Raw genomic sequence first — 25,648 nt, forward strand, 5'->3', positions numbered from 1 at the left:
TCATTCACTCAATGATTCTAGTTGATGTGGGATAAATTTTCAGCGCCTTTCAACTCCTGGCAAACACTCCCAAGCAAACAAGTTACCATAACTTCAGAGCAGGAAAAATCTTAAAAGTCATCTTACCCAACCTGTTCATTTTACAGGCAAGAAAAAATGAGGCCTATGTAGGTAAAAGAAGTGGCCTAGATCACAGAGTTAGTAAGTAGAACCCAAGATTCAAACCTGTGTTCTCAGACTCTAAGCCCTGTATTATTCTTTCAGTTCTTTATAGATCCCTGATATGAGACCTTTATTTAGCATATTTCGGCAAATATTTTTTCTCAATCCTTTAATTTTATTTTTTAATTCAATTTTATTTTATTTTCAATTCTGAATTCTCTCCCTTCCACCTCTTCTTCCCCCATTCATTGAGAAATCAAGAAAAAAACAAAACTAGTTAACAGTTATGTAGAGTCATGCAAAACAAATTCCCCAAAGAGCAATATCAAAAAAAAAAAGAAAGAAACAGAGAAAAGAAAAAGAAAAAGCTTTGATCTGTACTCTGAGTCCATCAAGTCTCTATCTGAAAGTGTGTCTCCTCACGAATCCTTTGGAACTGTGGTTGATCACCGTGTTGGTCAGAGTTCCCAAGCTTTCAAAGCTGTTTATCTTTACAATATTGTTATTGCTGCTATTGTGTAAATCTTTCTCCCAGTTATGCTTCATTCACTTTACATCCATTCATAAAACCTTCCCAGGTTTTTCTGAAATGAAAACCCTTCAGCATTCAGTATTCCATTACATTCATATACCCTAACTTATTCAGCCATTCCTCAACTGATGAGCATTCCCTTAATACACAGATTAAAAACAGAAAAAAAGTGGTAAAAAGATTTTTGCAATTAGTTTTTTGGCTAAAAACAAAATCCATAAAAATTTGACATAATTTTATAAGAATAAGGTCAATCTCCAAAAAAAAAAAATCAGTAATATTAACAGGTAGTTTTCAAAAGAAGAAACACAAATTATCAATAACCATATGAAAGATCACATGCTCTAAAACTCATACAAATGCACACAGAAACAGCTAAGATAGTACCTTCCAGGACTCAAAATGAAAAAGATGATAAAAAGTCTATGCTAATATGGCTACAGAAAACCAAGCATGCCTGTCACTACTGGAAGAACTGTGAGTCTGTTGTATTTTTTTTTTTTTTTAGAAAGTAATGGGAAAGTACATATAGAGCCTATATTAGATTGCATGCCATCGTAGGATGGGAGGAGAGGAAGGGAGAGGAAAGAGGAGAAAATTTGGAACTCAAAACTTGTGGAACTGAATGTTGTAAACTAAAAATAAATTAATTTTTTTAAAAAAAGAAAGTAATGTGGAATGCTGAAATCTGGAACACAATAAGAGCTACCAAAATGTTCTTACTTTTTGAAACCTAAAAATCCCTCTACAGAAAGTATACTTTAAGAAAATTACAGTGTGCAAGTTTTTTCTGGTAGACTTGGCTCTGACTTGGCTCTTCATAGCAATGCAAGGACGTAAAAAAAAAAAAAAATTCCCAATGGTCTTCTAAGGCAAAATGTCTTCCACATCCAGAGAAAGAACTATGGAATTCAATCGCAGAATGTAGCAGATGTGTGTGTGTGTGTGTGTGTGTGTGTGTGTGTGTGTGTATTATGTTTTGGTTTGTTATATGATTTCTCCCATTTATTTTAGTTCTTCTACACAGCAAGACTACAGTGAAAATGTATTCAATAGGAATGTATGTGTAGATCCTATATAGATTTGTATGCCATCTTGGGGGGGGGGGGCAGGTAGGGGGAAAAAAATCTAAGTTTTATGGTAGTGATTGTAGAACATTAAAAATAAATAAAATGAATATATATATATATATATAAAGAAAATTAATGACAGGAGAAAAATTATCCTAAAAGAAATATTCCTAGAAGTACTCTTTAAAATAACAAAAAACACTAAATGAATGAATGAAAAATAATGTAAATAAACTTTGGGTCCAACAATTGGGATAGGACCAAAGAAATTATTGGTATATGAGTGTGACAGAATATTACTGTATCATAAGAATTTATGTCTATAAAAAACACAAGGAAATATAGTAAGATTCATGACATCATACAGTGAAGAATAAAAAAATACACATTAAGGTTACGAAAGGACAACAAAATTCTAATAAATCCATAAAAAGAAGTTCAAAGGAACCATGGAAAGCACACAGAATGACTATTTCAAACCTGTTAAATTTCATGTATTGATTTTAAAGTAATCTACAAATAACCATCATGTACACATACAATAATTCACAATCACTGTTTTCATTTTTCCTATTCTATTTTCTCTCATTCACATTTATGTATTTGAATACGTATAGTTGCTGAAGGAAAAGAAAATATATCAATCAGGGGAAAAGAGGTTAATCTCTTATTTCAGCAATATATCCATTACATCATGCTACTTTGAATTACAAGTTGTGAAACAGTTGTTCTAAAACATGCTACTGTGGATCATTTTAACAGATTTTTAGAACTAAACTCCAGATATATTTGGAGTCCATTTACTTACATTTACACATATATATATTTATATTTTTTCTAGCTCTATAGAATAATCCTGTGGTAAGGTACTGAGTAACAATAATAATGATTAAAATAAGAACAACAATAATAGCGTCTCTGCAGTGCTTTAAGGTCTGCAAAATGCTGGACAAACATCTCATTTTAGCTTCCCAACAATCCTCAGAGGCAGATGCTATGATGATCCCCATTTCACAGTGGTTCAGAAAACAGGCAGAGAGAGTTTAAGTGACTTGCCTAGGGTTAGTAAATACCTGAGGCAAAATTTGAATTCCAGTCTTCTTGACTCCAAGTCTTGTGCTCTATCCACTGCAGCACCTCACTGCCTATTAAATAGCAGACACTGGATTGCATAAGTAGCTAGTATTGTCATTTGTGCTATACTCTTCTACACATTAGCAATTAATTAATATTTCTCTAATTATTTAGACTAGTTTTATTACTGTTAAGAGTGTTTTGTAGTTGTAGTCATATAACTCCTATGGAACAAAGAGGATTGCAAAGATAAAATAGCCAATTTTGATCACATAAAATTTTAAATTTTACACAAACAAAATCAATGTACCTAGGATAAGCAAGAAAACAGTTAACGAGGAAGAAGTCATTGGCTAGGTATGGTGGTACATGTTGGTGATCCCACATATTTGTGAGGCTGAGACTAGCAGATCTGACATTCTGAGTTTCAGCGTTTCTCCATCACATTCCACCCCTCATTTTTCTTTTCTTCATGTTTATATACACAATTAATCAAGTGACACTTAGGAAATATGAAATGTCTATTATGTGCCAGGCACCAAATCAAGCTCTCTACTCTCTAAAAGTTTCCAGAAGGTAAAGTTAAAGGATGAGGACAAAGGAGAATAATCTGGGAAAAGAGAACTCTAAATGAAATGCAAAAAGGAACAGGCAATAGGAATCTTTTTGAGCAAATCCTCTTTACCTATAATATGATTAAAAAAAACCATTTCCTAGATCTTGCCAGCACTTACCAAATGTATCAAGTATATCAGTAATGAGGACAAATTTGCTTGGGTAGAACTGGATTACTGACGTGTCAGAAAGAAGTTTAGAACACTAGGAAACAAAAAGAATAAAATATTCATTATAAAGAGTCTGGCTTAGAATTTTTCAGTATTGGAAAACATTACAACCACTTAGGCAAGGGATGTCAAATGTATACTTCAAAATGAAAGAATGAAAAAAGTTACATATGTCATGATCCAACTACTTTGCTGAATGATGAGGATGCAAATAGAAAAACAAAACAGTCACTACTCTCAAGGAGCTCAAACTCTCACTGGGAGAGACAACACATATAGGATAGGATGGTTCATCTGCAGGATGGATGTAAAGTCCCCGAGAGTTACAGTGGAGAAGGCAAGGCCCAGGAGTCTGGGCATCTGAATCATCAGCTCCACAGGACAAGGAACCTCGAGAGGAGACTGACCACCATGGGAAAGGAAGTAATGGACCTAAAGGTAGGAATGGAATGAGGGTTCCAAGTTGCCTCCAGCAAGAGTGAGGACACAGTGGAGAGAGTCACTGTCTTGACAGGAAGGGAAAAAATTTTTAAAAATTGCAAAGAGATTATAAGGGAGGTCTATAAGTCCTGGAGAGATAAAAAGTCATTCCACCTGGAAACAGCTCCAGCTGGGCCCTTCCAAGCACCACTCACAGGTTCTGAGGCAATTAGGGTAAAGGCAGATCCACTTGGTGCCAGCTCCAGATGAAGCCCTGAAAGTTGCCCCTGATGGGCTCTGAGGCAATAGAGAAGGGCAAAAGCAATATGATGAATTATAAAGAAAACTAAATCAGGAGTTAGGAGACTGAATTCTAACTTTGAACCACTAACTCCAGTATGTCCTTAGCCTATATAAGTTTCAACTTCCTCATCAATGAAATCAGAATGTTGGACTGGATAACTTCTACAATCCTTTCTAAAAACATGAATTCTCTAAATTCAACATCTAAAGAATTCATTCTAACAGAGGATAAACAATAATCATACAACATATAATAATATAGCTAAAGCATATCCACAAAACTGACTAGAAGGATTCTGTTACTATCCCTTCAGGTCTACTGGTACATGTTAACTTGTTTTTACAGGGGAATTATAGTGATGACCTAGAGCAATGGTGTCAAATTCAAACAAATAGATTCCTGTAGGCTTCATACTCACTGAGAAAACCACAAATTAACATTATCTATGTTTCACGGTATTTTTATTTATTTTGTGAAACATTTCCCAATTACATTTTAATCTGGTTTGGACTGAACTCGAGTTTTTCTGAACAAAAGTTTGACATCTCTGCCCTAGAGAAATATTTTTTCAAGTTGGGAACAGAAGATCCAGAAGCATATAGAGAACCTACAGAGTAGGGGACCTCAAAGAGATAAATTTCACACTTCCAAAATTCAATTTGGTGACAGTACAATCTGAAGGACAAAGTGAATTAGGTTTTTGGGGTTGTTTGTATGAATGATCAAGTTTGTCTGAATGACTCATGAACAGTAGAGTTAACTGATGAGAGTTCTTAGGGAATCATGAGATATAAAACATCTGAGAATCACTCTCCTAGCAACATTATGCCTTTGAGGCAGATTACCAAGTTGATATAGCAGAAACCTGAAGAGAGAGAATGCTAAAAACTCCAAAGTAAAGTCTCAAATCCTAATGGAGCACAGTATGAAATCGTCATGCTCACCTGCCTACTAGAGATACAGTCTGCTTGAAGTACACAATTTCTGCCATATATGCTCACTATCTCTGCCACCATGATTTGGCCTAGAGAAATTCTGATTTATAGTCTTTCCAAATAAATCACCTGTTAAATCCTTGGGGCTTTTTCCACCAATATCTTCCTACTACTTCTTTGAAAGACTTGAATTCCTTCTGAACCTAAACCACTGGGGTTTCTCAAAGGGTCCATAGATAGATTTCAATAGGCTCATGAACTTGGATAGGAAAAAAATTAAACTTTTATTTCAACATAATTGGATTCCTTTGTAATTCTATATAACTTATTGTGTGCATGTAACAGTATTAATTATGTTAATTAACATATTATTGTTATATTATTTTATATTATTAATTAATTTATATTATTTTATATTAGTTGGTGTTTCATTTTTGTCATCATCTTTATAAATGTTCCAACTTCAAAAGTTTTTCCAAGAGTACCCAGGGCAAGCAAAACCAAAGCTATCTCTCTTTTCTGGTAACTCTTTGCACTCCAACAATCTGCCAGTTCTAAAATATAATACCTAGATGATTCCACTGTTATCAAGGGGCACTCAGGAATAAATTATTGCACTTTGGTCAGAGTGACATGAAAATATCTTAAATTGCAACTGAAATTTCTCCCACTTCAATACTCAGGCACTTGGATTCCAAACTAATATCAAAGAATATAATTAAGGCCAACAGGTACTAGATTTTTGATAATAAAAATTCTCTCATCTCACCCGTTCAAATAATAAATATCAGCATCCTAAGCTTAAGTTTGTGTCTGAACTTTATGCTGGGTTTTGTTTTTTTTTTTTTGTGAAAGGCAGCATGGTATATAGAGTAAGAGAAGGATATAAAGTAGATATATAGTAGGAGCAGAGAGAAGTCAAAAGATGAATTGGCTGCGTGACCTTGGTAAGTCACCCAACCTCTTTGTGCCTCACTTTCCTCATTTATAAAATGAGTGGAATAGGACTAAATGTCCTCCAAAATCCCTTCTGACTTTAAGATTCCATGAAAATTTTTATTTATGCTATTTTAAAAAATCTATTCCAGATCTTTTAAAATTCCTGATATCTACATAAAACCTTGCACACAGTAAATACTCAGTAAAATATTTCTTAATTGCTCAAGCATCATCACTGGAATATCTGCTTATATTTATGCCATTAACATGGCAATCTTACAAGCTCTCATTGTGCATAAAAGAAATCTGAGGAAAACTGAAATAATTTAAATAAATTCTCAGTTTAGTTTTTTCTTTACTTTCTCCATCAATTCTGTGATACTACAAAGTTTCAAAAACAATCCTCACAAAATTATCTTCTATTTACCACAGCTTCTACCCTTTAATAAATGTTTATAGGAATTTATATTTGGCTTTAGGGGGAAAAATAGGTCTTAGAAGAATGCCAAAAATGATTTCCCTTCTCACTTTAGCTAGTGTCTTAGCTTCCCCAGCTTCCATCAAGGGTTAGTTCCAATCCCAGCTTTTGCAGGAAACCTTTCCTAGTCATCCCCTCAGTAGCATACTCCTTTCTCAGCCTGCCTGACGTCTACTCTATACAGACCTCTATATGTGCCTAGTTATTTACATGTTAACTCACTCATTAGGATGCTAACTCCTTGAAGACAGGGAAATGTTTTTGTCTTCATGGCCTCAGTTCTTAGCACAGTGCTGATACATAGTAAGTGCTTAAAAAAAATGCTTATTAACTTGCTGGAAATGGTTCAATCGTGAGACTGGCAAAAATGAATAAGCTGTCTTGATGACTTTTCTTGACCTGATTCTGTTTTAAGCTTACTTACTTCAAATCTACCATGTACACGTTAATTAAAAAAAAATCAAACCTGTAAAAAGAGTATTAACATCTAAGAGAACATACTAAGTATGCATTCTGCCTTGACAGTATCCTCAGCTAAAGAAGAAAAACACTTAATATATAAGAAGAGTGAATGAAGTTTGTACTCTTATTAACCAGGTGTTTAGCTAATAGAAGCTTCTAGGTTGTTCTTTCATGTGGGGAGGGGGAGGAAGAGAGAAGATGAAATAAAATCTCCCTGAAATAAAGCTGTAGAAGTCACAGTTTTAAAATAGGGGCAGAACTTAAATCTAAGGGGAGTTCTTGCCAATAAAAATATTGTAGAAAAATACCTGCTGATTCAGATATTTCTTCACCTTAACAACACAGCAAGAAATTCATATCACATGTGTTTGGAAAGAGATGATCATGCTTCAATAATATTTACTTTGTAAAATAATAACAGTCTTTGAAAGAATATAAGCTATAGTTTGCCACATGTCCAAAAAATATACAGTGGGACCCAAAGATTCATCTTAATGAGATTTTAAATATCTAAACAAAAGAATCTCAGCCTCTATTAAATCTCCTCTCAAAAGAAACAGGTGAGGAAAGAAAGACACTGTTACTGCACTACTGAGTAATGGTGAAAGCTGATGTAAAATAAAAATAAAAGCAACACGGAAATCTTTTTTAACATATCTATAAAAATAATATTACTTAAATTATTCATATTAGTGTAAATCACAAAGATTGTTTTGACAAGGTACTATCCATTCCTAGGTTCATTAATCAGTCTGTTTTTTCTTTTTTATAGGATTGCATGCTGTTATCCAAAGATTTCTTTCAATTCAAATCAAAATATACCTCCCAAAACCTGAAACAAAATTCCAATAACATTAAAAAATGTAGAACATACAACAAAATTGCATTCAGCCACCAAAGTGATTTTTCTAAAGCATGTTACACCCCCTCCCACCCACCCCAAACAAACTCCAGAGGTTCTCACTGCCTCTAGGAACAAATACAAGATACTCTTGTTTGGCATTCAAAGCCCATCATAACCTAGCCCCCTCCTACCTTATTCCCTGACATGTTCTCTTTGGTCTAATGAGAGTGGCTAGCTGTTCCACAAAACCAGATACCTCATCTCTCCACTTGAGGCATTCTCTCTGGCTGTTTCCCATGCCTAGAACACTTTCCCTCCTCTGCTCCAACTACTGACCTCCCTGGTTTCCTTTAAGTTCCAAATAAAATCCTTTCTTCCCCAACCCCTCTTAATTAAGTACCTTCCCTCTGTTAACTACTTCCTATTTATCCTGTATATAGCTTGATCTCTACATGTATTTGTTTGCATGACTGTGAGCTCTTTGAAGGCAGGGACTGTCTTTTGCTTCTTTTTACCAGTGCTTCTTTCCCCAGTGCTTATTATAGTACCCAGCACATAGCTAAGTGATTAATAAAGGTACTGCTTGATGTTGTCTGGGATATATATCTTTTGGCTACAAATATCTAAAAAAAGCCAATGTGGTCTCCCCCCCAAAAAAAAGATAAGCTGGACAGGAAATCAAAGCTACTGAATATTCAACCCATACTTATAATATAAATGTGAAGTTTGGGGAAGAGGAGAAATGCAATGTTTTATGAAAGTCAATACTTATCGTGTGTGTGTGTGTGTATATGTATATATATGTGTGTGCGTATGACACACATAACAACTGAGAAAATACCCCCTATAGAAAAAATTATACATTGAAAGGCCTATTATTCAGAGAGGGTTTACCATGCATTCTTTGTGTTTGTTAGTCTGACCTACATAGCATTTTGAAAGGAGCAATTCAAATTCTTGGAAAAATGAAGAGAGATGATAAAAGAATGAATTTATCTACAGAGACTAGGAAATGCCTCAGTGACTTACTCCTTTCTACATATAATTTCATTCTAACTTTGAATTTATTAATTCTATGTTGGAAGATGAATTGAACAGCAAGTGACCTGGTAATTACTTTGTTGAAAGAAAAAAAAAAAGGATGCCAGAAACTCTGGAATTTTCTTGCCACTATCATCTATCTCCTAACAAACCGTTTATTTTCATCCCAAGACTCTACTTATATACTGCTTCTTTTTCCTCACCCAATAATACACCTTGCAATGGATAAGAGAATCTCCTTAGGTAATCCAGAAACATTAACTTTTAGAAATAAAGGATTTGTTAAATGGTACTTCAGTGGTTTTAAAAGAGTTTATGTCCCCAGAGTGTCCAATTATACCCTAAAAGTAGTTTACTCACTATCTGACTTGTCTTTCTTTTTGAAGGGGAAAAAAGACATTGTAATAAGATATACATAGGGGAGCAGGTTTTGTTTTGTTCTTTTTTTTTTTTTTACTTACAATGGAGAAGGTAATGGACTTGTTTTAAAAGTCTCCTTTAGCCCTATTATTCATTTCAGGAATTTTTTATTTTTATCATTTTTACACAAAACTCTTAGGATCATAGTTCTGACCTGGATGACAATTTTTAGTGCTTTCACTTTTTGGTCCGAGGCCCAGGCATCCTTTAGTGACTGATTGAGCTCCTCAATTCGGTTCATGTAATCCTGCTGAGTCAAATTCAGCAACTCCCTTTGGGATCCCTGTGAATAAATCATAGGGGAAATGTAACCAAGAAAAGCAAAATTACATTTAACTTATTCATCAGTTCTGAGCTAAACTTCAGTCTCTGAAGTTCTCCCTTGCTTCACATCCCTATGTTCCCTCTCCATGAAACAGCATTTATTCTTCACCAACATGGTTTCTTACCATTTTCTTCAAAGATTGCACTGAGCTACACTGGTTATGTGAATGAAACATGCGTTCAAAATGATAATACCACCACAAGACCAGAAGGTGAACCTTTTCATAGAAAATTACTGAAATTGAAAAGGATGTTGATATTCCTAAGAGATGGGGGTAGGATAAAAAAAATTCAAAATCCTTCACTAGCTATTCAGATTCTATTAAATAGAGAGAATGCATAGTTACTATTAAAAACATGCATTTTATATTAGTGTTACTTTGGTGCCTCATAGTACAGGAAGGTTGGTGAGTAAGCAATAGAGAGTAGTGGATTTATCTACTATGTAATCTGGAGGCTTTCTATAAGAATCTAATAAAGGACAACACCTCTTACCTTCTTGATCTCAACTTGAGCAACGGAAGGGACATTTGGGACTATTTAGTCTAACCCAGAGGTGGGGAACCTTCGGCCTCAAGGTCACATGTGGTCTTCTAGGTCCTTGGGTGCAGCCTTTTGACTAAGTCCAAATTTACAGAACAAATTCTTTTTAATAAGGGAATTTGTTCTGTGAAGTTTGGATTCAGTTAAAGAACTGCTCTTGAGGACCTAGGCTTCGAGGCCACAGGTTTCACTGAAGAGGACACTGAGGTCCACAGGGGCAAACTGATTTGCCTAAAGCCATGCCAAATGCTACCTGGGGACCACCAGGATTCAAAGCCAGGTATTCAAGTACAAAAAAAGGGCTCTTTCCACTACACCATGCTGTTCATATATTGGTAGGAGTCATCAGAGAGAGTGACTTCATGCCAGAAATCCCTGAATATATTGTCCTCAAAGAAATGTCTTCTTCCACGTGTGCCTGTCTTTGGTTGCTATCGCAGACTGTAAAAAGTGACAAAGAGGTTGCACGTACAATTTTACAGTCAAGTAAAAGAGATTACTGACAAAGGAAAACAACACATAATGAAAAAAAAATCAAATCACTGAGAGAAAAGTGAATTTAGAATGATTCATTCCATGAAAAAGGTAAGGTTATTAGGCACTGCACAAAATTCTGTGATGGAATTTACATATAAAAGTTATATTTGGGCAGAACTTATTGCCATTTAATGAGCTGTGAACACTAAACCAAATTAAAATTAACATGAACAAATAAATTTCACTTGATAACAGGCCAGAATCTATGCACTCTTAAAAATAATTAATAGATGATATTTATAAAAATACTTTAATGTTGACAAAGCACATCCTATAATTTATATATATACATATATATGTATGTGTGTGTGTGTGTGTATATATATATATATATATATATATATATATATATATATATATATATATATATATATATATATATATATATATATATATATCTTAAAATTTCTACATTAGAATACCACATTATATCCTATTCCAAAAATCATATGGTGGCAATGTTTTGGTTAATGGTAACTATAAATGTGGCCACATCAAGGAGTATGTGACCACATAAAATGCAGGACCATTATCAGCCATAGTAACTTCCTCCTAATTGCCAGATTGTATCACAGATTACTATATACAGATGTATACAATGAGGATAGAACACCACCCTTAAAGCAAAATTAAGTTAGAAGTCAGAGCTTCTACATGCAGTTCTGGCAGTTACTGGTAAATATCAGTGCTAGAGAAGAACCTGCACACTTTACATAGAGCTCCTTGGAAAAGAGATTAGGAAGAAAGCAAAAGATGAAAAACAAAACTGTTCTTAGATGGAGAGAATCAACAAAAACATCTTTTTTTTCTCGTGGCCAGCCCTTCAGAACCAGCTCACCTCCTCCAGATCATCCAGTTCCTCCAGCCTCGTTCTGACTTTCTCAGACACTGCAGATGTGGAAGTCGCAGCCTTGCCTAGACATACAGGGTTCAGTGTTTTAGGATCTCAAGATTTTCATAAATTTATACTACTTAGGATTCTTTCCTACTAAGATCATACCTATAAGAGAAAAATTTCTGCTGCATTATGATTAAACACAATGGAATTTCTGAATGTTTTCAAAAAACAAAACAAATTAACACTCTTAGGGGCAATTTACCTAAGTAACCAATATTTCACAGACAAAATAAGAATTATTACCTACCTGATTTCATTCCATTCAAACACTTTCACTGAACTGAATTATTTATAACACTTTGCACTCCATCATTCACTCACCCATCATATAAAAAAGTAAACTAAACCTTGACACAAATTACAGATGGCGCCACTTCCAGTAATCAAAGTGAATTGAAATGTCCCTTTTGGAGCACACACAAAAACTGCTACCATAGTGAAACTACCACTTCATTGATTGATTTATTCATTCAACAAAAATCTATTAAGTTCCTTCTAGGCTTAAGGCCTAGTAGTTACTGCACAAGGCACTAAGCCTACTCAGTCAAGTTACTTGAAAACAGGGAGTAGGCTTTCAAACATTTTCAGCCCAGTAACACTACATCTAGTAGCTTTCACCGTCCCTGAATGGTGAAAAGTGATGGTAGCTGCAGGCTCAGCCCATGCCAGACCTCCTCTTTAATGCCTAATCCCCTCTTTTTATGCTTTCCCAGGGCCCCTAATCTCTCCCTCAACTCAGAAATTCAGTGGTCTCATCAAACCTGCCCTGACAAGTTTATCAGATTCTAAGCTAAGAGGCAAATGATAGGTAAGACCAATCTGAAAAGTTATCACTAGAATAGTTACTGGCATTTTTTAAAAGAAAAAAGTCTCAAACGAAAAAGAATCTTCCCCCTCTCCTCTTGAGGTTGGTGGCTATGTTTATATCCCTAGGGGCAAGCAGTGTGTCATCTATCTGGTAGGTACCTAATGTTTGTAGAATTGAATTAAATGGTAGAATTTTAGGATTAAACAAGTAAACTGGGGAGCTGTTCCATCATATATGGTCTATGAAATACTTTGGAATTCAAATAGCATCTTATATTTTCTTTATTTTTCCTCAGGGGTAGGGGTCATGAAAGAGAGTGAAAAGAAATGCTTGTTTATTTTAAAAAACAACATTTTATTTAAAATATCTGATAAGTCAACAACAAGCATTTATTAAGTACCATTCATTCAATCAAAAATTACTTTATGAATGCTTACTATATGTAGAGTGATCTAAGAAATTAAGAGAGCATACAAGTCAGGGGATAAAGTCTATTTCTTTTGTAACACTGTGTTCAATCCAACAGAATAACCGTTCACCAATCAAGAAATCTGTAACTAACTTACCTTTCTCAGATCCCATAAATAGATTCTGTAGAAAAATAACATCAGTTGTTATAAAAAAGATCAGACATTTATAGAACCATAAAATCTGAGTCAGAAGAGATGTCTAAAGCCACAAAGTATCTGACCAAGCATTCCCTCCACAACATCCTCAAGCAGAAGTTACAAAAGACTGGAATCAATTAGCAAGCTAGTTCTAAGGAGCAATATCATACATCAAAATAAAATATCATGAACATTGATTCAAAGGCAAAAAAAAATTTTTAACTGCCAAAAGAGTAAATTTCAAGGCAACTCGGGGGTCAAAGTTGATCAATAAATGGAAAAATTCTACATTACAATTGTTTTCTACACTCTGCCACTGCTTAGTGATAAAGACCAGACCTGCACCTTTTCTCCAAAATTCTAACACTAATGACATAGCAAACTGAAAAAAGGAAAAAGAAGCCTAAAATTCTGAGACTACATTGAGACAAAAAAGATCAGGCAACTTACAATAGAGAGTTTTTCTGTTGTTGTGTATCTGGCAAGGATATCACCACGTTTGCTTGACCAAGGTTCAAAGTCAGTTCCTACTATGGAATTATCGTCTCTATCCCGTTTCTTTCTTGAGCTGTCCTATAGATAAGAAAGGAACAAAGGACTCACTAGCAACATATAAAACTCAAAAACAAATCCAAGAAACCCCACAAACCTTTCAAGAGTCCTTCCAAATAGGAAGGTCATGCCTTGTTACACAAAAGAACACTCCTAGACTTACATGAACTGACACAGAGAGCAGTGAGCACGATCAAAACATTGTATGTAGTAATAGTAATACTGGAACAATAATCAAATGGGAAAGACTTAGCTACCCTGACCACATTATGATCCATGACAATTCCAAAGGCCTCATGATGAAAAAGAGTATCCACCTCTAGAGAGAGAACTGATGAATTCTGAATACAAACATACTTTTTCGACTTTATTTTTCTTGCTTTTTTGTTTGGTGTTTGCAACACAGCTAATCTGAAAATGTCTGGTATGACTTCATACGTATAATGGATATCATATTTCTTGCCTTCTCAATGGTAAGGAAAAGAGGGAGGGAAAGAATTTGAAACTGAAAATAAAAAAAATTTTAAATACAAAAATGTTAACTGGCTTATAACCTATTTTCAATTGTTATCTTTTACATTTTTTTAAGAAAATAATATTCCTATTCACCTGCTACTGAAGAGAGCCAGAGAAAAATCTTATGAAACCATGTTGATTGGATCCATTACAAATTTATGTTGCATAATCTCAACTGAGCCCCCACTGCAGCAATCTTTTTATACCACCCTGTTTCACTATCCCACTCACCAAAGCAACTATTCCAAACCTTTTCATCTTTTATTAAACTTCCTATAATATCCCTTCCCCCATACCATCAGCTTAGAAGTTTAACTCATACTTAATTGAAACACTTAATGCCACTCAGTGAGAACTCCCTCATTTCCTATTCTCATCTCACATCCCTCTTCCACCTGCCTCAAATGAAGATGCTGCACTTCTCGACAAAGCTAACCCCTCCTCTACATGCCCAAATGAACCCACTCCATCCTGATTTCTCCAGAAGATTGCCTCCTTTATCATCCTCCACTCTAACAAATCTTTAATGTCTCCCTGTCTATTATCTGCTTCCCACAGACATACCCATATCTCTCCCATCCTTAAAAAAAGACCTCACCTGATCATCCACTCTTGTTAGCTCTCCTCATCTCTTTCTTCCCTTTCATAGCTAAACCCCTTGAGGAAGCCAACTATCATCAGAGCCTTTACTTCTCCTTTCACTTTCTTCTAAATTCTCTTTGATCTGGTTTCCAACCTCATCATTCAACTAAAACTAATCATTCCAAAATGATCTTTAGTCTCTTAATTGTCAATGATATTCCTTTCTAAGTTTTCATAACAATGCCCTTTCCTGGCTCTTCTTTTCTCAGTCTCCTTTGCTAGACCTTCATCTAGGTCACACCCTCCAATCATGGGTGTCCCCCAAGGCTCTGTGCTTGGCTCTCTTTTCTTTCTACAGTATGCTATCTGATTAGTGATCTCATCAGCTACCCTGGATTCAATTATCATCTGCATACAGATAATTCTCAGATATACATCCACCCTTAATCTCTCTGTTGATCTCTTGTCTGCATCTTCAACTACTTATTGAACACCTTCAGCTGGAAGTCCCATAGACATCCCAAACTTGACATTCCCCAAACTTATCTTTCTTCCAAAATTCTCCTCTCTTCTTATCTTCTCTATTACTGCTGAGGATGCTACAATCTTCCCAGTCACTCAGGCTTAGAATCTAAAGTGTTACTAACAACAATTCACTCTCTCCTACCCCCATATCCAATTTGTTATGAATTTTTGTTATTTACACCTTCACAACACCTCTCCTATACATCCCCTTGCCTCTTCTGACACAGCTGCCACCCTGACCCAAGCCTTCATCACTTTACACCTGTACTATCTCAGTAACTTTCTGGTTGGTCTCAACGCCTCAAGATTTTTCCGTCTTTGGTATATCCTCCACTCTGCTGCCAAAGTGATTGTTCTAAAATTCAGGTCTCACTATATCACTCTCCCGTTCCGTAAATTCCAGTGGCCCCGTTACCTCAAGGATCAATATAAAATCCTTTAGTTTTAAAGTCCCTTCCTACCTTTTCTAGTCTTCTTATGCTGTACTAGTTTTCCTGTACTCTACAATCCAGCAACAGTGACATATTCTTTGAACAAGTCACTCTATCTCCTTACTCTGTGCCTTTTTATTGACTGGTCCTCACACTACAAATGTTCTTCTTCCTCATCACCAACGCCTTACTTCCCCAGGTTCCTTCAAGCCTTAGCCCAAACCTCACTTTCCACAAAAGGTCTTTCCCAGGCCCTCTCACTGCCAGCACTTTCTCTCTGAGATTACCTCCAGTTTGCCTTCCCCATATCTTATATAAACACGATTGTTCACATATTGTCTTCCCCATTTAACTATGGGCTCCTGGAAGGCAGGAAGTGCGTGCTACCTTTCTCTGTAGCCCAAGCCCTTAGCACAGTGACAGGCACATAGTAGATAATAATTGCTTGCTGACTTGCTTTTTGAATTTACATGGTGCCTTAAGGTTTATAAAAGTACTTTCTCTGATTTGATACTACAGTGTGTTAAGGCAATAATTACTTTTTTTGTATAAAAACTTTTCCCAAAACTGGAGAAATGACAACATAGAAGAACTCCTTTCTTGATTAAAAAAAGAACATTCCATTACCATATTAGATGTGGTAGTCACTAGATCTGCTGTTGCTGCAAACATGGAGAGTGGATCAGTACCATCAAGAACACTGCTCAAGGGGTCTACCATTGAGCTTGAGGAAGAAGAAGAAGTAGAAGAAGTACTTCCTTTCCTCCCCATTTTCTTGGTCTTTGATTCTGTGACCTGTGGGAAAATTTTAAAGAGATTTTACTATTCTTCCTAAACAAACAACAAAAGGACTTTAGAATTTTCTCTTATGAATAGATGCCTCAGTTGTATTAGTTTACTTATTCTAAGTCTACACTGTTTTTGTTATGAACACCATTCCCAGAGTATATTAAATCAGCTATTTCCTTCACAGCCATCTCACCCCCTGATCATATAACAGCATGTCCATATGAGATAAACAATAGTAAGTGAGGTTCCCTTTTGAAAACAGCTACAGAAAAAGTTCCTTACTTGGGACAAAGCCTTAACTGCGATCTTTCTTTTCTAACTGGAGAAAGCAAGAAGAAACTAGATTCATCCCTCCTCTGAAACAAATCAAATACTCAAGTTAATTATACTAAAATGAAAGGAAATAATAGTTGTAGGCACTGTAAGCAACAAAATAAAAATAAAAGAACACAGAGAAACCAGTGACAATACCATGACCAACTACCAATAATAAATAGGAAAAGATACACCAATAATTTCAGTCAATGAGAATATCATGCATAACAAACTCACAGTTATAGGTTTCAGTGGATGATAATCTCCAAAGTCCAAAGGTACAGCCTCTAAGCTACATGATTCAAATTCAGTTTTGTAGTTTCTCTGCCTTGAATGCCTATTAAAGACATGTATGCATAAATCAAGCAGTTAATAAAAGACCATGTAAAAAATACTTCTTGCTGGGCTAATTAGAATTACAAGATATTACATCTGGAAGGGACCTTAGAAATCATCTATCTTAATCCCTTCATTTTATAAATAGGGAAAGTGAAACCAGAGGAGAAATGTCCTCTTCATGACCAAAAAGCTGGTTATTAGCTTGTCTAAAATAGTACCTACCTTACAGGGTTTTTACCTCTCCAGTCTAAAGTATCAAATGACCTTATTCTTATAAATTTTCCATTTACCAAAAATAGTTAAAAGAAGAGCAGCAAACGAATTCCTTACAATAGCATAAATTATGTAACATCCTTAAATAAAAAAGACAGTTTATTTTTTTTTTAAACTATAGCAAGTTTCTAAGACTAGAAAGGACTCTTCGGGGCTTAAATGTAAAATAAAAAGCCCTTTTGCAGAGAATTTTCATAACATCAAATGTTGTACTTAATAGTGATTAAAAGATAAACTCATATGTAACTTATAAAATGCAAAAACATATAACCCACAAACTCAAGTTTTTCCATAAGCAATTTTATTTTTGAATCTGGAAAATTTTTTTTAATTTTTTATTTTTTTTTAATAAGGCAGCACAATGTAGTAGAGAGAATGCCAGACTTGGAGCACAGAAGACAGAGATAGAAAAATCACTTCTAATACTTAGAGACAGTGGGCAAATCTCTCTGTGTTCCTCACACCATTCTCTAAGTCTTCATGATAAAGATGGAGGAAGTACACAGAACCTTTGCATATTTACTTTCTTTAACAAGAGGAAAAAAGCACAACATTAGAAAGTAATGCAGATTACTCAGAAATGCCTAATCAAAATAGTTAAAGCAGCTCACTAACAGTCCCAGTTTGGCTTCTATCTTTTTTCCCCTAGGTTTTTAAAAATATTTTATTTTTTCCAATTACATGTAAAGACAATTTTGAACATTCATTTTTAAAAACTGAGTTCCAAATTTTTCTCCCTCTCCCTCCCAAAATGGTAATAAGCAATTTGATATGTTATATATGTGCAATCATGTAAAACATATTTCCATGTTAGTCATATTGTGAAAGAAGCAGACCAAAAGGAAAAACACACACACACACACAAATAAAGAAAGTGAAATTAGTATACTTCAATCTGCTTTCAGACTCCATCAAATCTTTCTCTGGATGTGGATAGCATTTTCCATCACGAATCTTCTGGAACTGTCTTGGATCACTGTATTATTGCGAAAAGCTAAGCCAGTCATAGATGATCACTGCATAATGTTGCTGTTACTGTGTACAATGTCCTTCTGGTTCTGCTCACTTCATTTTGCATCAATGCATGTAGTCTTTACAGGTTTTTCTGAAATCGACCTGCACATCATTTCTCACAGAACGACAATATCACAACTAGTTTAGTCATTTCCCAATTGATGGACATACCCTCAATTTCCAATTCTTTGCCACCACAGAAAAGAGCTGCTATATCTTTGTACGTGTAGGTACCTTTCCCTTTTTTATGATCCCTTTGGGACACAGACCTAGTAGTGGTACTGCTGGATCAGAGGATGTGTGTTCGTCCTTCGTTGCCAAAGAAGAACATGCCATCAGAGAAATGATGACATGACTTGCACCGGACTTTGTTTTGAGTGAGGGAGGGCTATGCACGTCACCAGCCTTGCTTCTCCTCCAGAGCCATCTGAATCCAGTGACCATAGACATTCATCAGGATGACTGGAGATGGCTCAGGATGAGGCAATTGTGGTTAAGTAACTTTCCCAAGGTCACACAGTTAGTGAGTCAAGTGTCTGAGGTGAGATTTGAACTCAGGTCCTCCTGACTCCTGCACTGGTACTCTATCCACTGCACCACCTAGCTGCCCTTCTTTTGTATTGTTTTGGTTTGTTATATGATTTCTCCCATTCATTTTAATTCTTCTATATGACTATGGTGAAAATATATTTAATAGGAATGTATGTGTAGAACCTATATAAAATTGTATCTTGGGGAGGGAAGGGTGAAGGAGGGGGAGGGAGGGAAAAAAATTCTAAGTTATATGGTAGTGATTATAGAACAACACTGAAAATAAAATAAAGAAAAAAGAAAACTACTGTAACAGAGAGATTTGGATTTTTCTTCCTGCAGGTGGTGAAAGCCTTTGTTGTCCTATCTGCATACTTTAAATCTTCCGATACAGAGACACTGGCTCTCCAACTTCAGAAGGTTGTGCACAGTTTGATTGCCCTTGGGACATAGTTCTATATTGCTCTCCAGAATGGTTGGATCAGTTCACAGCTCCACCAAGCATGTGTTAGTATCCCAACTTTCCCACATCCTCTCCAACATTTACCATTTTCTGTTTCTGTCTGTCAGTTGTTTTAATTTGCTTTTCTCTAATTAATACTGATTTAGGGCATTTTTTATATGACTATACAGCTTTGATTTCTTCATCTGAAAACTACCTGTTCATATCCTTTGACCATTTCTGATTTCTACTTCTTGACAATAAAGCTATTAAACTGTCTTCCTTTTTCACCGGGAACACAGACATACATATTGTATTATTAATGGAATGGGAAGATCTTTCCAGCCCATTAATAGGCCTGTGTGACCTGCTTTCAGCTCAGGTCCAGCTGACTACTGTGATGGAGCCTGAGCCACATGGCATGGTGGAAGGAGACTGCTGAATTGGGTGGAGCAGGACATGAGAGTGAGGGAGAGCCAAGGCAAAGGGGCTAGCTTGAGAGAGAGGAGGAATTTTGCCTAGGGGAGCTTATCTGTGGGGAGGCCTAACAGAGGGAAAGCTTGGGGATGTTGGTGCTCCCTGGATTGATGATATGTATAAACTTCGCTCTTACCATGGTGGAATTGGCTTTCTGGCATCTGAATAAATATTTTGGTTTTGCCTTTGAGGAATTTACCCTGAAAATACACATGCATATTTATAGCAGCTGCTATGGGTATCTCATTGGCCTTATATTATACATACACTCTTATCTCCTACTCAATGGACTTATAATCTGAAGGAGACAAATAAAAAAAACAAGTGATTTATGACAGGAAAATCTTAATGACTTATTTTTGAGCATCTTTCCTACCAACTCAATCAATAGCCTTCTTTAAAATCAGAAATTATCATACAGATGCTTAACAGCTAAATGTCAAAATAAGTATAAAACTATACACAAGTTTAAAATCTAACTATAGTCACAGAATCACCAGACTTCGTGATGATCTCGACAGAATCTATACAGCTTTGACTTCAGGCTAACAACTAAGCCAACAAAGAAGTCAATTTCTTTTCATCTAAGTACTAAAGAGAAGGAAAATCTTCAGCCATAAACTCCAGCATTTAACAACTGGAGATTTCCGGAAGCACCAGCCCAGAGAAAGAGAATAAAACCCAACAGGCATACTTACCTGTCCTTTTTGTGTTCTTCATCTCTAATTTCCTATATTACCCCTAAAGCTGTAGCCCTTTGAATGTTATTGTGGTCCATTCTCCTCTCCTTTCAATCTACCATTTTTTTCATTAGCTTATTCATTAGCTTTTGTATGAAACACTCATACCCAAATTCTTTAACAGGTCATAGTCATCATTGGATCCTTCATCATTTCACAGAGATTATTTATTTTCCTGAATAAAATGGGGCACAGAATAATCCTCTTATGTAGCACATTTATGTGTTATTTCTAAAGAAATTTAATAGAAAAAGAGAGGGAAGGTCACTAGTACAGGGAACTCCCTCCTGAGGAAACTCTACCAACTTTTCACGACTTTTAAAAAGAAGGTGCCAGCCAGCATTGGTCAAAGGAATAGAAGGGTGCTAAAATCACAGTATGAATCACTTTAAGAACAAACTATAGAGAAAGAGACAGAAAAAAGAAGCAAATATGAGAACCTGAGTGCCAAAAAGCCCAAGATAAACGTACTCTGGTCAGTGTGTCAGGGTGCATTTGCTTGACCTGAAACTCAAACTAGAAGATGAGAACTTGCAAAAGCAAGCACCTGAGGTAGGTGGAGTAACAAACAGGGCAAAAGAGAAGAAAATGCTTAAAAATGGAATGTAATTCAGTAGAAGAGAGGCAATGTGATGTGATAGATTTACTAGTAGACTTGGAGTAAAAAGATCTGGGTTCAAATCCCACCTCAAAGACTTACTAGCTCTGTGATCCTAGATAAATCACTAAACTTCTGGGTCTCAATTTCTTCATGTGCAAAATCAGGGTAAAAATAGTGCCTACCTTACAGGGTTATTGTGAGGATTAGGCATAGAGATCCAATCTGTGATTTTATTGGTATAGATAAGGAAACTCCTGCAACCAACACAGGTCTTGGAGAGTTACCTACAGCAATGAGAGATCAATTGACTAGTCAAGAGTCACAGTCATTACCTCAAAGGTAAGACTGGAACCCAGGTCTTCCTGGTTCTCAGGCCAGGTTCTCTATCCATAAGGTCACACTGCCTATGAGGATTAAATGAGATAATACATATGTAAAGTGCTATATAAATGTGAGCTAGTGTTTGGTAGTCATTATTATAGCACACATTATTATACTTTGGAAAATATCTACTCACTGATTATTGTTCCTTAGACTTTTTTCTACAGATAATAAAACAATCTCCAAGGTAAGGAAAATACACTGGAACAATAAACAGATTTTGCACACAGTAGAAGTTTTTTAAATTTCATATTGGCCAATCAATTCAACAACAATTCAACGAAACATATGGTGACAAGTTTTCCCCCAAAGGCTGACTTTTTAATTACTGAAAATATTCTGTTATTCCATCAGTGTAGAGAACTCCTGATGAGAAGCATCCTCTAGCAATGCAGAACGTGCCCTTCAATGTGATTTCTTGAGTGTCAGGGAGTTCCCTTGGTCATTGAGAGGTAAAGGAGTTTGCCTCCAGAGGCACGCAGAAAATGTGTGACCAAAGGGGTACTTGAACCAAGGTCTTTCCCGACTCTAACTCTTAGGACGGCTCTTTACCTACAACCCCAAGTTGCATTTCTAAAGCATTAGATTATATACAATATTCAAGCTGCAAATTGGGAAGTAGACTATATAAAAGTAGAAAGGCATGACTAAACCTAAATCTAAATTGATGTTCTTTCCACCCTCATATATTTTGTCTTATAATCATCAACACCTGTGTAAACATAATATTAAACAGCAATACTGTATGGTGAGTGATTTTTAGACACAATCTGTGGTCCAAAATGAAACATAGCTACCTTGCATCAGCAAAAAAAAGAGTAATCTTCTAAATGTATCCAAGAGGAGGCTACAACTTTCCTAAATCATTGTAGATACATCTTGGATACATCTCTTCCAACAAGTTTTTAAAATTTGGTGATTGAGAGTGGTAAAAGCTAAGTTTCTTCTTTAAAAAAAAAAAAAAGCCAATATAAGAACTGAAGAGGATGATTTCAGAAAAACCTGGACTTACATGAACTGACTGAAGTAAGAAGAACCAGGAGAACACTGTACACAATTACAGCAATATTGTATAACAAACAGCTGTGAATGACTTAGCTACTCTTAGCAATATAATGATCTGAGACAATCCCAAAGGACTCATGAAGAAAAATGGAATCCGACTCCAGAGAGAAAAATGATGGAATCTGAATACAGACCAAAGCATACTATTTTTCACTTTCTTTTCTTTCTTTTTTTTTTTTGGTTCGAGTTTTTTTCCATCAAATGACTAAAATGGAAATGTTTTACATGATTGCCCATGTATAACCTATATTAAATTGCTTACCATCTCAGAGAGGGGGAAAGAGGGAAGGGAGAGAAAAAATTTGGAACTCAGAATTTTTAAAAAAGCGAGTGTTAAGAATTGTTTTTACATAAATTAGGGGAAAACAAAATGTTATTTTTTAATAAGATCAAACTTCCAAAAGTATTTTATAAATATTTCTTTTCTGGGAAAGATTTTTTAGAGGTGGAATATGGCTGGTTGTGTTTGCTTTATTTTTCATATGAAAAGTATATTGCTTTTGAATTGTCGCCCATAGTTCTCACTGCTGGCTGTCATGTCTTCCCTTGTTTTCTCACTTTTGTTCTACTAATGTAGTATTCCTACTACTAGAAAATAGAAACATTTCTTACTACTGCAGAGATTAACTTGCTTTTTGTAAATTAAACAGCGCCCTCTACAGAGTAGCTGAATACACAACAGTTTGCATGGATGCCAGGTATCTGATAAAAGAAATGTTACTACATCTTACCTATCAATGTCTGGTGTTAAAAAGCTGGCTTCCTATTTTAAAGTGCTGCTTGCATAAGAAACAATGGATGCACAAGCTCTATCATAGCTTATTCAGTTTTCTCTTTAATTTCCTCAAAATTGAGCTATTTAAATCTACTAACAAACATTAGCAGTTAGTAGAAAAATATCTTAAGTGATCTTTTCCTTAGACAAACCTTTTATCCATCCCTCCTACTGTTACCGTTGAGATCTGTTGGGGTTTTGTGGGCTTTATTTTAAAGACAGCCACATAACACTACCCTTAAGAGTCTAGTCTTTTTTTTTAAGTGTGAGGAGGGGAGCAGAAGTGGGAAAGAGAAGAAAAAAATGTTGATAATTGAAAAGTACATACAAGAAACAGATGTATGAGCAGAGCTTTGAAGGAAGCTCAGATGCTAAGGGAGTGAGGAAGTATGTTTTAAATAAAAGAAAGCCTGTGCAAAAGTATGGAAATGGAATACTATGTTTGAGAAACAATAAGAAGGCCTGTTTCACTACCTTAGAGTAGGTGAAAGTGAGTAGTCTAGAATAAACCTGGAATAAATGCTGGCACCAGATTGTGTAGGGGTTTAAATACCAAATGGGTTCATACTGGGTCCCAGAGGTAATTGGGAGCAACTGGAGTTTATTCAGCAGGGAGTGGCATGGTCAAACCTGTGCTTTAGGAATAAAGGAATTTAAAGGAATAAATAAATATAAAACTCTTATTTATTTGTAAAATTAATATAAAAATAAATTTAACAACATAATTATCTTATTAAAAATAAATATATAACATTTGTGTGTATGTACACATATGTAATATTTTTTAAAGAGTCTAATCTTTCTATAGTTCTCCCTGATTTATTTGAGCTATTGATTTGACTACAGAAAAGTTTTGGTAACAATGGATGAGAATTTCATCTGTGATTCTGATAGTACTCAGGGCACACCTGCTCCTGTATAGTGTCAAAACAGCAAGCATTTACATAACATGTTAAGGTTTGCAAAGCATTTTGCATCTGATTGTCACAATAATCCTGTGAAGCAGGTGTTGTTATTATACTCACTTTGCAATAAGGAAACTGAGACTAACAGAAGTTAAGAGACTTGCCTAGGGTCACACAGCTAGTAGGTGTTTGAGGCATGATTCAAACTCAGGTCTTCTTAACTCCAAGTCCACCTCTCTACATATTGTAGCAACTAAAACAGACAAAATATGCCAAAATGTATACTAGAGTTAAAAAAAATGGGGAGAAAATGTTCCGTATCAGAAATCTCCTCACCCACATGTCATTTCATATGACAAACAATGGAGTGGTCTCCTTAACCCAAGCAGAGGGTCATAGGAATTTTTAACCCACAATGCCCCAAGAACTAACAAAGGTTAGAAAAACCACCTCTTGGTTTCTGACTGAAAAGAACCAACCCTTCAAAAAAAAAAAAACCTACTGTCATTACTAATGTACATTTGTCTCCCTACCGCAAGGAGAATAAGTCAACAAGCATTTATTTGGTGTTTACTGTGTGCCAGGCAATAAAATCAATCAACATTTATTAAATGCCTACTATGGACCTGGGACAGTGCTAAGAACCTAAAGTTCTTTGAGACATAGACTGGTTTATTTTTTCCCCCTTTCCCTCAGTGGCAAACACACCTGGCACAGAGTTCAGGTGATGACAAAAGGAACAATTTCCCCCTTCCCAAACCCTCATCATCATCCCCAAGCCCTACAAAAGCTAGACCTCTGGGTGCTTCAAAGAATGTTTTGTGGAGTCAGAGTTCACTGTTTCATCATACTCAAAAAGTGGTGACAAATGTATCAATGTAAACTATTCTTTTCATTTGTCTCCTTCTGCATGGTTTTGGTTAAGATATAGGAAATATAATGTTTGAATGCCATGTAACTGGTAGGGATAGCTAATGTGTTGGACAAAAATATTAGGATCCAGAAAGAACTATACAGACCAAGCAAGATTCAAACTAAAGAGATAAAATTAACCTGAGATAAATGTGAAGTCCTTCTCTTAGCTTTCGACTAATCAACTACCTAAACACAGTTTGGATGAGATATGGCTTACCACCATTTAAAATTAAGACATAGGAGTTTTAATTACAAGTTACATGTAAATCAATGACATAATGATTATTTAAATTATT

General features: G+C 35.5%; 1 protein-coding gene across 3 annotated transcripts in view; it reads right to left on the bottom strand.

Moving 5' to 3' along the window:
• VPS35L (VPS35 endosomal protein sorting factor like) overlaps positions 1 to 25,648 on the bottom strand; it is a 114,468-nt gene that overhangs the window by 87,511 nt on the left and 1,309 nt on the right. Inside the window, exons 2-9 of one of the 3 annotated variants that reach the window (XM_072597981.1) lie at positions 24,558 to 24,690; positions 17,132 to 17,231; positions 16,418 to 16,585; positions 13,635 to 13,757; positions 13,143 to 13,167; positions 11,709 to 11,785; positions 9,621 to 9,749; positions 3,573 to 3,657 (exon numbers count right to left, since the gene is read on the bottom strand). In XM_072597981.1, coding sequence (XP_072454082.1) covers positions 3,573 to 3,657; positions 9,621 to 9,749; positions 11,709 to 11,785; positions 13,143 to 13,167; positions 13,635 to 13,757; positions 16,418 to 16,561 — 583 coding nt within the window. In that variant the 5' untranslated portion in view covers positions 16,562 to 16,585; positions 17,132 to 17,231; positions 24,558 to 24,690. Of the gene's footprint in view, positions 1 to 3,572; positions 3,658 to 9,620; positions 9,750 to 11,708; positions 11,786 to 13,142; positions 13,168 to 13,634; positions 13,758 to 16,417; positions 16,586 to 17,131; positions 17,232 to 18,395; positions 18,532 to 24,557; positions 24,691 to 25,648 lie in introns of those variants that run through there. The other 2 variants (XM_072597979.1, XM_072597980.1) reach the window with 2 other exon arrangements.

Source organism: Notamacropus eugenii, chromosome 3, assembly GCF_028372415.1.
Source record: "Notamacropus eugenii isolate mMacEug1 chromosome 3, mMacEug1.pri_v2, whole genome shotgun sequence".
In the NCBI taxonomy this organism is placed as follows: domain Eukaryota; kingdom Metazoa; phylum Chordata; class Mammalia; order Diprotodontia; family Macropodidae; genus Notamacropus; species Notamacropus eugenii.